The sequence below is a fragment of the Zingiber officinale genome, chromosome 8B (genome assembly GCF_018446385.1).
Source record: "Zingiber officinale cultivar Zhangliang chromosome 8B, Zo_v1.1, whole genome shotgun sequence".
NCBI classification, from domain to species: domain Eukaryota; kingdom Viridiplantae; phylum Streptophyta; class Magnoliopsida; order Zingiberales; family Zingiberaceae; genus Zingiber; species Zingiber officinale.
The window spans coordinates 85,191,734-85,204,943 of NC_056001.1; the positions used below are offsets into that span (position 1 = coordinate 85,191,734).

The 13,210-nt window shown below is 35.7% G+C and overlaps 1 protein-coding gene across 4 annotated transcripts; it reads right to left on the reverse strand.

Annotated features, from left to right (window-relative positions):
* Positions 1–1,798: 1,798 nt before the first annotated feature.
* Positions 1,799–12,081, reverse strand: LOC122016887 (DUF21 domain-containing protein At4g14240-like). Of its 4 annotated transcripts, none has more exons than XM_042574313.1 (13): positions 11,588–12,081; positions 7,472–7,548; positions 6,526–6,609; positions 6,334–6,447; positions 5,275–5,361; positions 5,073–5,144; positions 4,561–4,628; positions 3,249–3,336; positions 3,076–3,149; positions 2,631–3,009; positions 2,360–2,406; positions 2,186–2,278; positions 1,799–2,023 (listed from the first exon to the last, which is right to left on the reverse strand). In XM_042574313.1, exons 1-13 carry the CDS (start codon positions 11,892–11,894, stop codon positions 2,014–2,016), a joined length of 1,500 nt encoding a protein of 499 aa, XP_042430247.1. In that variant the 5' UTR covers positions 11,895–12,081; the 3' UTR covers positions 1,799–2,013. The 4 variants fall into 4 exon arrangements, with proteins under 4 accessions (XP_042430247.1, XP_042430245.1, XP_042430244.1 ...); XM_042574311.1 differs by having other exon boundaries at positions 2,194–2,278; positions 11,588–12,080; XM_042574310.1 differs by having other exon boundaries at positions 2,190–2,278; positions 11,588–12,080.
* Between the last annotated feature and the right edge of the window lie 1,129 nt (positions 12,082–13,210).

Genomic DNA, 13,210 nt, shown 5'->3' on the forward strand with positions numbered 1-13,210 from the left:
GGCACGATCGTGCCTAGGAGACACGACCGTAGCATGGAATGCTCTATAAGAAGGGCACAATCGTACCTCTTGGGCATGGCCAGACCATGGTTGCTGCTGTAAAACCCAGCTCTAGAAGACACGGTCGTGTGCTTGTGAGGCATGGTCGTGTGTGTTGCTCAAGTTTGCTCCAATATCCTATTTACTCCGTTTGTGCTCCAAAATGCGTCCTATTAACAAAAATATAAAAAGGACATATCTCCGAATCAAATGATTAGAAGTATAACATAATCATGAAATATGGTGTGATAAGTGTAAATTATGCTCATGAAATGCAAGTAGATATACGATAAATAATACCTAAAAATACGTATAATCTATGCACATCACTTTAGTATCATATACTCAGTTACTAAGATGACGCCATTTGAGGTGGTCTATGAACGTGTACCACCCTTGATTAACTCATATACATGCATGGATTAACAAACATGTATCTGGTTGACCAAAATCCGTGCAAGTATTGTAATTTTTTAAAAATAATTTATGCAACGCACAAGCAAAAATGAAGCAACTAACAAACAAACATCAATTAGAAAGAGAATTTCCAATAAGAGTTTAAATTTTTCTGAGACTTAATCATATAAGCAAGTTTCAATCCATACTTCAACCTCTATGAAGTGTTCATCAAACTTTTATGACCCATGTAAGGTGCTAGAGCACATTGGATTTGTTGCTTATTAAGCTTCCACAAGAATCTAAAATATTTTTTATATTTCATTTATCTTGTTTAAAGAAGAAATTAGATGACAAATTTACTTCTCGACATCTTCCCAAAGTGAATTGTGATAGAGAAGTTAAGTTTCAACTTCATGCTATTTTAGAAAAAAGATATGTGAAGAACAATCAAACTATGGTTGAACTATTAATTTAGTGAGATAACTTGCTTATTGATGATGAAACATGGGAGTCATATGACACCATTCAAAAAAGAATTCTAAAGTTTATTGTTGAACAGCTTTGAGGATAAGATTATTTTAACAGTCAGTGGAATTATACAATCCATTAATAGACATTCAAATAACTCCTTCAAAATTATATATTTATTTCTTCTCTTTTTAAAAAAAAAAAGAGTTTATATTAATATTTCTTCATTAAATTTTTTTTCTCTTTTCCGTTAAAATAATTCATTAGATCAAAAGACGTTCTTATATAAAGAGACATTATGTAATCTTACAAATAATACAATTGACAATTGATCATCTTAGCCGCTCTCTCTCATTCTCACTCTAATTTCCTAGAAGATAGAGCATATGTTCCTATCAGACGTCACTCCTCGAGAGGAAAATACAAGTGGAAGCAGAGGAGGATGCTCCTCCACCACCGCTGCATGTCAGCCATAGCACTATTTTTATGACTTACATTAACACCTATTTTGCACAACAGAAACAAAATCGAGCTCACAGATGAAAGCTGAGCAAGGAATAAATGCAGGGGAAATACAAAGACACTCGAGAAAAATTGACCTCATCAAAGAAAGCGAGCCAAAGAATAAACGTAGAGAAAACTCATAACACTATATCAGCAAGGGGGCACCAGAGAAGAGAAAAGGGAATTTGAGAAGAGGCGAGCGTTGTTCAAGAATTTATAAAATGGATCCCGCATTTTGAGAATTTCCAAAATGAAGGGACGCGGATAACAGCAAAAGAGAACCTAAAACTAAAGTGGTTGCTTTGTTTTCCATGAGGGTGTAAAGAAAACGACGCTTAGGGATCATTTCAGAACCACGATCAAGGGGTCACAAAATTTCAGTGATTCGTTTGGTTGAATTGTCTGGACGGATTTGGGTAAATTAAAAAATAAACCCAGTTCCAACTTACCGAAAGGTAAATATCCACACTTTGAAGAACAATATAAACAACAAACGTGACACAAGTAGCTCAGGAAATAATATCCCACTTTCTCCTATCTCGTTTTGCATCACTGGTTCCACAAGATTCATTTCATGCCTTGGAAGTATTCAGCTTCACTGCTTCACTTTCTCCTATATGAGTTCAAAAATGCAGAAGTTATTGCAACTACAGAAAATGATATGAGTTCAGAAATGCAAGTGGAACCCAACAATGGGCAAACTGCTTATGGAGTTATTTTTACAATAAGGACACTGTTTAGTTTTAATAATCATGCCAGCACAAAGAAAAATCACCTACTTACTACTGCCTTATGTCCGGTCAACCTTCTTACAGATGGAGTCCTAGCAACTGAAAAAGCAGCTGCAGCAGCAGCAGCTACCCTTATCCTGAGACAAGGTTATCAGAGTTGCACAACTTAGATGAAGTACGACGGATAACAAACCAAAGCGTGTAAAAATGAAACATACCTTTTATGAACATCAACATACTCATCCGTCTCATCCACTATCTCCTCCTGCGTGAAACATGAGATTCCCTCTTATTGAATAGCATTAACAACACCAAAAAAACAACACCATTATCCCATTTTATCAACTTCTGAGATTGACATGTAATTGGCATTCACCACATTTGCATGTTATTGATACTAACATGTTTGCATTTTGTCAAGTGCAAAATAAACTGGTGATAAGTGAAACATGGAAATTGATGTTGTTGGTAAGTTAGAGTTATATTTACTTGAAGGAGTTCCTCAAAAACATCCTCAAGGGTGATGATGCCAATGACTTCCCCTTCTTCTACATCTTCTGCTAACCGAGTGACCACAGTTGCTGCAGCATCATTCTGTTGCAAGGCTGGTTTATCTCCATTAGCCTGCTTTTGATACTGTTTGTCAACGTCAACAATAACACTATCCGAGTTTTCGCCTTCTTTTGATAACAAAGGAACCTTCAATTCAGAGATTCCAGAAGATTCTTCGTTTTCTTCCTCCGATTTCTCCCCTTTTGCGGGCAGGAGAGACTCACTTCTGCCTTTAGCTTTAACAACAGCAGCCATATGGCTGCTTCCCTTTTGAAATTCATTAAGTATGTCATACAATGGCATATCTGCTGGAACCCTGACAGAATTTAACATATGAATGCAACTACAACAAATTGGACTAAAGCTTAATAGGCATATAAACCTTGGAATTCGTCTGATAGAAACAGAGCTAACTGGTGTCTCTGTCTCGGCACGAACACTAAGAAGACTTTTCACCTGATTCAAGATTACATCAAATGAACCTGAGTTACTTTTAGACAAGAGGATTATCGAGTGCATTTAAACTAAAAGTAATACAAAAAGATTAAAACCCACCAGCAGAAGGCCAATGATATTTCTTGGACTCCCGGAATAAACAGGAACACGGCTATGACCTCTGGCAAGAATCTTGCCAATTGCTTCCCTGAACCAATTTGTAGGATATGGGGAAAATGAATTTAAACAAATAGAATTCCTGATTTAAATGTTGTTTTCAGAATGGTTATCAGAGATTACTTTAAACTGAAAGGAAAGACTAACTTGCCTTGAGATACATGGATAGATCACTGATTGGGTCATGCTTATTGTTAGGGAGCCATGTGTAAATATGTAAGAGGGTAAAGGATTATTTGTAATACCCTCTATCCATCAACAAAATATAAAGGTAGAGAGAGCTACTTAAGGTTTTGAAAAAGAATGAAACTTAACTTTTCCTTCAACATGGTATCAGAGCCATCACCTCCTGCCTTACCTAACCACTCTCCAGGATGAATAAACATGCTTTCAAGCAAGCTTCCTCCCTTTCTAACACTCCCCCTTCACATGTGTCATTCTACAAAGATCTCAAGATGAATTAGTACACTCTCCATGTGCCTCAATTCGAAGACCCCAAAACAAATAGGTCTTCTTCTCTCCATGTGTCAATCAATGAACATCCCAACATGTGTCATTCCGTAGACATAACAAATGAATACACTTGTAACAAATTGGCCTTTGCAGTATATTCAAATTAACTTGAGAGGAGCTTACAAATATGTAGTGTTAGAAATATGTAATGAATAAGGGCTTATTTGCAATTACCCTATTTGTCAATAATATGCAAAGATAGGGAGAGCTACCTAGTGTTTTTGAGAAATAAAATTTATCCCACAACACTTAAGTGGCTATTGGATCATAATACATTGGCTATTTTGTCCATGTCTGATATGTATCTCTGAATTTAAAGTAAGGCAATATTAAGATCTGATTTTTCTTTTTTTTTTCCTTATGATGTACTTTATCATTAATTTTAAATTTGGAACATGTACTAGAGATAATAATGCAACAAATTTAACTATTTAATTGAATCAAGTTGCATTGGGATAAAAGAGCTGACAGCTGTTCCAAGATAGCATGATAGCACCTCATCCGTATCCAACTTTACCTAGATTATAAGGGCTATGGATAATGTGTCACTAAGTCTAAATGATGAGGGTACTCTAGTTGATTATTGCATGGCCTTAACATAGATACAAATGCCATTATGCAGAATAAGAACTATAAGAAGGAAGAGTAACACATTTAAGAATTTGAAAAAAAAAACAATATTTATCAGCTGGCATTTAACCACTACTAGTGGTTAAAGAGAATCTCAAAATGTGATCCTCACCAGTCTAATTTTGAGTTGACTTCTAATGAGAAGGTTGATTCAATGGGAGTCATAGCCGCCTCAGCTGTCTGCACAAGAAAATATGACTAGCAATGCCAAAACCATTGCCTTACAATCTTACATTTGTATGCTAGGAACAAAACTAGTTTAGCAGGATGCAATTGGGTCAGAAACTAAGAAAACAAACTACCAATAACCTGAGAAGCATAGCATATCCCCAAATGTCCAAAAATTGTGACTCTAGCAAAGTTTTGAATGCACCAACATTTATTAAGTGTCACAGTACGAGGGTGAGAAGTCTTCTAGCGATCAGTAAACCTACATTAACATGTTTCAACTCAAAGAAGCTCAATCATTCAAGACAATTTGATGTGTTCTGCATAGTATTCAGTATTTTTTGAACTAACATAAGGATCAGAAACAATTGCTCATCGGATCATTTATCATTATGTCCAAATCAAGAGGTGTTTTGATATAAAAGAGAATAAACAGCAGGAAACTTGTAGGTATACCTTTTCGGTCAAATCAAGGGCTCCACTAATGATTGTTGTCTCATCGTGTGTGAGCTCCCCACCTTTACCAGCCTAGAGTATTGGACAAAAGCCTTATGAGAACAGTAAGTTTTTGAATCAACTCCAGCACATAACAAATTAGTACTATGATAACTAACGTGCAAATCAGCAGACCCAGAGATTGAAAAAAAGGCTCTTTTACCTCTAGACTATGAATAGATACTAGAGCTTTTAACTGAGCACGCCTAAATAGTGCAGACTCATTGTGCCCAAGTGCACAATCAAGGATCTGGAATGAAAATTTTATTGGAAAAAAAATTAAACCAACACAAGAACAAAGAATATCTTTTTATACCAGCACACAGCATTTTAAAGGAAAGTTTTAGTAATATCACAATTCACAACCTGTTGACAAAAACTGTAAATAACCTTACACCTCTCATGAATAGCAGTTGCTATAAGTGCAGGAATAGCCATTGACAGAGAAAAAAAAACCTGTGCAAACATGTGCATGCATGATAATGGCATGGGGTCATGCTCATTCCAGTTAACCAAGTCAAAAGAATGGAAAATGAAGCAACATCCTTCAGCCATTCATGCCAACATGCTTAGAACATCCGCAAAGTCTCCAAAATTTGAACCTAAAAAGATTGTTTATTATATGGAACTATTTGCTAAGAACTACTCGGGGTATAGGGTAATTGACGGGTGCTCTAAAAAAAGTGCAAGTGCACCTTCCTAGACGTCGTTTTGTGGGCAATCTACTTGATTAAATTTAGGGGTGTAAACAAGTAGAGTCAAACCAAGCTTAGCCGTGTTCAACTTATTTATTTAGAGCTTTGTTCAAGCTTGTTTTTAAAAATCTCAACCTTTTTATGGAGCTTAACTAATAATGTCATTGTCCTTATAAATTAGGTAAAACCTTTATCTAATCCATGAAACTTATATTATTTTCTTAAATAATTTAATATTATAAAAATTTATAATTACTATATTTTTATGTATTTGAATAAAAAAGAAGTAAATTTACAATTAAAATCAACACAAGTTAATCATTAAGTTTAATTATAAATTGTTCATTAACATTAACGAACCAAGCTTACTAATGTTCAAGCATGTTTATTTTATATGTTCTTTTACTTTTGAGCGAATATAAATGAGTTTTATTTGACTAAACACCACACCAAGCTAGTTCACGCAGGTTCATTTACAGCCCTAATTAAATTAATCTCACTAAGGTACATAGATCAATATCAAATACCTTGCCAATAGGATAAGAAATTGGGTAGCATATGACCATCAAGATGCATACTAGCCATACAAAATTAGCACCTACAGCTAGTCCATATCTTGAGCATATGGCTTGAGGAATAACCTGGAAAAATAATACAAGACGATCAAAAGTATTTCTTGTACATGTGATCTCTATTTACCTTCCAAACATCAGATTTACCTCCCCAAAAGCCAGAACAAATGTCACAGACAAGACAACAGCCACAAAAGGATGAAAAATTTTATCAAGATATATAGGAAGGGCCTGCATATAAACAATTGAAAGCTCAGCATCAACAGTGTTCAAGCAATGATAGTGAATAAAAGAAGTTACAAAATCTCACCAAACAAAAAAAGAGATAATTTTCCAATTTGAATTGCATTTAAAACCCTATGAGAAATGGCATCTTTACGTGATTGGTATAGCCTCATTCATATTGATAAGTCATTAAGAAAAGTTCATCATATGTTCCCTCATGCATTAGTTTACATTCAAAAGTATTATAAACTGAATCCTGATTCACCACTAGTTATATTTAGGATAGATATGGTTGAGAATTCTAACATACAAAAAATCTGATATGCCAACACGACTGTTACTTACAATCTGCCACTAAGTAGATCAAGCTCCTCATCTATTTGTCTCTCTGAATATTGATCAAGAGGTTATCATTTATCGAGAGCAAATATAATACCTCTCTCAATCAAGAGTAGTATTAAAACCCACCTCCAACATATTAATAATAAATTATATGATGTGTTATTAATAATTTTACATTTAACAAAACATAATGCACATTCTTATTATGATTGGACATCATTTATCTCGTATGTCTTTGGTTTTTTCTTGACAATTCTAATTTCAAGGATCTTACTTAACCAAAATGACTGATAAGAAAGCATTGAAACTAACTATAGAACTTTGTTCTATCATCTTCATAGATCTAGTGTTGGTTCCAACTATGTGAGGTCAATTGCATAGCAGTTATCTCTCCATTGAACTCTAAAATTGGTCTAACTTATTTATGAACTACATATGCATATATCATGTAGCAGATGGATTTATTGCAAAGCCAGAAACCTAAAAATATAAATCATTAGAAAGACTAAGAAGTACAAGACATCACCTCCATGGAAGCTGCATTGCATAAAAGTAAAGTCACAAGAAGTTGATGTTGCTTTTGAACAACAGGAATAATTTTGGCTGCAACAACAAATAGAAAATTTAGTAATTTACTTTTCAGAGAGAACCAGAAAAACCATTTGTGTAAACTTGGTAGGAGATATTACATAAAATATTTGTTTTGTTTCATACAACAGACATAAAACTGATGAGTATGCCTGCTATAAATCTCACCCTGAGAAATTTTTCTGATTTTTGGCTAATTTAAACTGCTTTTCCAGCAGTTACAAGCAATGTTTAAAATATCAAGCTAGCTGGAGTTTTGTACTTTGACTGGAATGGTACAATTTTGATACCATGCTGAAGTGTTGATGCATGGTGTCGTAAGTAAATTGAAGGTGGAGGGAGGAAGGAGATAAAGAAGAAGAAAACACGGATGTCACATGCTTGGGGGCAAAGTTTAAAGTAGGATTTCGCTTAACTTATTTACTTATAAAAATAAAATTCTAGGAATTAGATAATCAATTGAATTAAGAATTTAAAAAAAAAAAAAATACTCTTGACGCATTGAAACAAGTTAAGTGTCGGCATGACATTCTACTTGTCGACACTATCAAAACAAAGAATATGTTTGAAATGTGTTATCTAATAGACTATGAAATTTCAAACCCTAATACGCGTTTTCTCAATGATGAGGTATCCCAAAGCCTAGGATACGCCTTAGGATGTATTTAGAGATTATGTGGAACCAAATTGCTTGTAGAGAGGAGGATTTTCTTCTCAACAAGAGATTTTGCTATTTGGAGCATGCTAGAGGCCACTTTTTTCTCCATTGACATTGATAGAAAATTTATACATGGTATATTCAATGACTTTTTCTCAGTTTTTCATACATTGTCTTTCTTATTGCATAGATTTGGAGTCTTTGATGTAGACTCATGTTGAACCACATAAATAGCTCTTGTCTTCCTTGTGTATTTGTGTTATTCTACTAAAGGAGATGACTATTGTTTTTATGTGGCCCTATGGTTGGTTATCCACACTTTAGAAACAATGGATTCTAATATATAAGCATATGCTTTTGAGACAAAAAATTTTAGAAAATTGTGCTAGAGTGGCTTCTAATCACATTGAATAATGTAAACGGTAATTTTGATCCCTACAAGTGGTATGAAAAAGTCAAGATTCTCATACCTTAAAGTGGTGTATCTAGTGAACATGAAAGGTAAACATATTGGATAAGGATGACAAGGACTTCAATGAGTAATGAAGGATTATCCACTCAATGGTTCGATAAGAGTAATTTCTCTTATGATAGATGCATCAGGGTCTGCGAGATACTTTATTTAACAGAGAGAAATGGCAACTCATCAAATATCAAAGGGAATGCTTAGAGATGATGGAGGAAGAAGCAATTATTGTCTCGCCATTGTCATCTTATGGTGGGTAATAAGACCACCACTACGAGTAGTGTAGCATTTACACATGTAAAAAAATATGGATCCGCCTCATTAGCGCCCCCCGGGCCGGTCACTACCATTAGGAGGGAGGTAAAGCGGGGAAGCCCAAGTGGCAAGTGTCTAGGCGAGAGTTTGCAGAGGCGGTGAAACCCTCTAGTCCATTTGCCACCTATAATTGTTTTTTTTTCTCTCTCTCGTGTTATATAGATTTTCTTTCTCTCCATGACATAGGCTTGAATCAATTGAAATCGTCTTTATTTTTGAGTTTATGCAAATGTTTAAAATTTTAAGCCTTATCAAAGTTTCAATCTCTGATCGAAATAATACGATTTTGATACCATATCGCACTAGCATAGTTACATTACTTATTTAATAGAATTATTAATAATAAGAATCAAATTTTTGTTGCAATTAACAACTTGATAAATAATTAGATTGCTAATACTCCTATTTATATTATTAATTAATTTAATCACCTTAATTTGATCTTTAGAGTTAAATATGCTTACAACTAAATTAAGTTTTAGTTTTAGCTTTAGAGATTTGTAAATTGTATGCTTCTTAAATTTTATAATGATTTAGACATAATTTATTCAATTTTTGTAGGTAAAATGTTGGAATAAGCAACAAAAAAATGAAACTAGGACATTTTTTTCTTTCGAATTTTGCAATATTTTAAATATCTTAAATTTAAAGATCTAGAAGTTTTTAATGTTAACGATATCATTTTGTTTAATTGAATGTATATTTTTATGGTTTTATATACTTCTAACCAAAAATTGGGAGCTCCACGTTGCATATAAGAATTATATCTATTGATAAATGAAATGAAATTGTAAGTAATCATTATTATAAAGTGCATAATGATACAGTAAAATTTTCTATTATATTCATGAATTCAAATTTGTTCATCTCATCTACTTAAGATACATTCATATCCTTAATAACTACTTTATTTGGCTATATTGTGAGGAAACATGATATAATAGTTGTTTATTTAAAACATTTCAACTTATTTAAATATAAATTCAATTTTAAAATTAGAGTATATGATAAGATAGTCATGTAGTAATTTTGGCCACAATAGCTACATGAATAATTTTAATCAAAATTATTATTTCAAAAAATTTAATTTGCTTCAAAAGTTATAAAATTTGTACCACTTTAATCACTATTATTTTAAATATACATATATTTATAATAATTTTTGAAATTAGTAACTTTTTAAATATTTACATATTTTGATATTTTTATAAAATCTATAACTCAAGTAGCAGTGTTTAAAATTTTATGGAAGAATTATAGCTACATACTCTTTATTTTTTTTCAAAAAAAAAATATATATGTTTTTTGATAATTTGTCAAATTTAAATTTATGTAGCAATTTTGACCTCCATTTTAACCAAAGCTAACATATGAGTATGCTTAGGTGTGTGTGTGTAAATTAGACAGATTAGGCAGCTCATTGGCGTTGACCAAAACAATTTAGATTGGTGAGTTTAGCAGTATAAATTTGGCAGAAAAATCAAGTGGATCACCATATTGATGATACCCTTTATCCTAAATCAAAATGCACCCCTTAAAATGATTATAAAAAAAAAGGTGGCCTTTTTATTTTTGCTCAAAATATATTGCTTCTACACTGTTTAAGTAAACAATGAAAGGTTAATAGAACCATGGGCGGATTTAAGCGGTGGCAGGCCTGGGCTGTAGCCCAGGCTTGCTTTGGACTATTCTCTCAACTATTAAGTAGGATAGTAAAAAAAAAATTAATATGCCCAATGTACAAATTTAATTTAGCCTAGTCCAAAATCTAATTTTCATTTTCCTCATTCCTCCCAAACATTAAAAGTAATTGAATGATCATTTATTTCATTTCATATGAGTCACGACTCATTAGAGATACATTAAAAAACCGAAGGGTTTTGAGGAGTTGGAGCATAGATGTAAGGACAGAGCTTGAGAAAATTTTTAGCCACCCCTCTAGTCAATTTCTGGCTCCGCCCCTGAATAGAACTGAATTCATGGGCTCAAATCAGGTAAGCTGTATTTAAGGAAAAACTCTTTGTTTTATGAAACTTTGGAAATCTAATATAATATCTTATGAGAAGTCACAGATTGCAAAGTTATTGTTCAAAATTTCATCTACAGCATACGCTATAGAAATCGCTTTTCACTGCTTTATCATCAAGAAGCACTCATATATGTAAGGCAATCAAAATAAGGTTGCTCCTAAGAGCTATAATCATTAGTACTATTGACCAAAGCAGTTAACTACTATGGTACTTCCAGTATAAAAGTAAACTGTGTTTAGGCGTTTATGAAAGCATCGTTAAGAAAAAGTCAACGAATGAACTGGCAGACTATGTAACGCGGGAAGTGCTTGGAAAAGGAATATCAATCTGTCGTAGAGAAATCTTGAGAGCAAGTCCTGACATATTCTTTTAAAAAAAAATAGTCAAGTTCCTTGTTCTATTTTAGCTGATAATAGACGTATAAATAAATACTAACAAGTACATAATTGAAAATTTTTCGATATTGGGACAACGAACTGGAGGTAGAGAATCAATGAATCATGCACGTTCATAGGGTAAATACCTTTCAAAATGATTTGTTAGAAAAAAGTCAAGAAGGATGCCTCTGAAGGTGAAAGGTCAGACCTGCCTGTTTCTTCTCGGTCAACGTCCCGCTCCGCTGGAGGATCTCCAGGTCGACAAGACCAAGCGACATGAGCCCTAGAGTGAGTCCAGACATTATCCCGGCGAATAGCACCAGCAAGCAGGATACCCCCGCGTCGACGTACCACCAAGGCGTCCCGAACGGAATGTCCTCCGCCTCCTGCAGAACCGCCACTGTTTTCCCTCCTCCCTCAGTCGCTCCTCCTCCGGCATCCGCAGCCGCAGCCGCAGCCGCCGCCACTAACATCACCATCCCCCTCCCCACCGCCAACGCGTTGGCCGCACCCATCTCACTCCTCTTCCTCACACCTCCTCCGCTCCTCCAATTCGCTTAGGCTCACTCGCTCTTCCTCAGGCGAACACCACCTTCGCCTCTCAATTTGGGAACGGAAACGGTTGCCGAAGGCGACGAGTTCTGCAACTAAGATGGTCAAGTGCGCGATCGACGCCCGGCGAGGGAGGAAAAAACCAAAGAAACGGATTTAATTTTATTTCTTATTTGGTGAAAGCAACCAAGCGGTGTGGCCCAAAAAAGGCACGGGAAAGCGGCACGGCTCGAGTACAGTTGCGGTGGGAAACTCCCTCGTGATGACGTGTTGAGCTCGGTCGCCGGATGCACGACACCTGGACGTCCCCGAAACCTTTTCCAGATCGAAATTGGGTCGAATTTAACTCCTCCTTCGATTCGAGTCCGACCCACATACCAGCAGTCGAGATTGGACTTCACCATCCGCTCGGGAAAGGACGCGAGTTAGTCGCATGCGGATGGTGCGGGGAACAACGGACGAGAGCAATGATTTTGCATAGTTTAAAATAAACAACGTGAAAAGCATCGTCATTAATTTATTGTACGTCAATTTTCTTTTTGTTTTTTTTTCTACGGTCGGGCCCTCATAGTCGAAATGAAAATTAGAAAATCCAGCAGGTCTCAGGTATCTTTAATGATTACATCTTTATATTAGATTTTTTTTTATATCTCCCAATATATGATATCAATATCATATGTGATTCTGTCTGAGAGTCAAGTCGACGAATACTGAGAACGTGACGTTTTATGCTATCTTCGGATGACCTCTAAGATGACGTGGACCTCCGACGAACCTGCAGCAAAACCGAGCCGGGAAGGGGTTCCCAGCGACGATCCTCCGACGCTCAAGTCAGACAACGGCGAGATGAAGTAGAAGCAGAGTAACGAGACTGTAGCTACAGTGAAGAATCGCGCATGCCTCCGTTGAAGTCTAGGGGTCCTTATATAGGATCCCGGGGGGACACGTGCACGCTCGTCGAGGCTTGCACGCTTCCCAAAGCATACCTCAAAATGGACGTGTCAGAAAAGTGTGTCTGACGCCATACCGCAACCGTCCAAGCATATCTCCGACATGACAGTGGAAACTTCCATCATACGATCTTCTGTCCGGTCTGGTCGCCGACCATGTCGTTTGTCGGCGGCACATGTCTCGAGAAGGATATCACCAACTGTCCATTTTGTCCTCTTCTCTCTTGCCCGTTACTAGACCGAGCGGGAGAGCCGCTTGGTCGCATACTCGGACGGGCATGCAGCCCTAATTGCTCGGTAGCTCGGCCGAGCGGACATGCCGCTCGGCG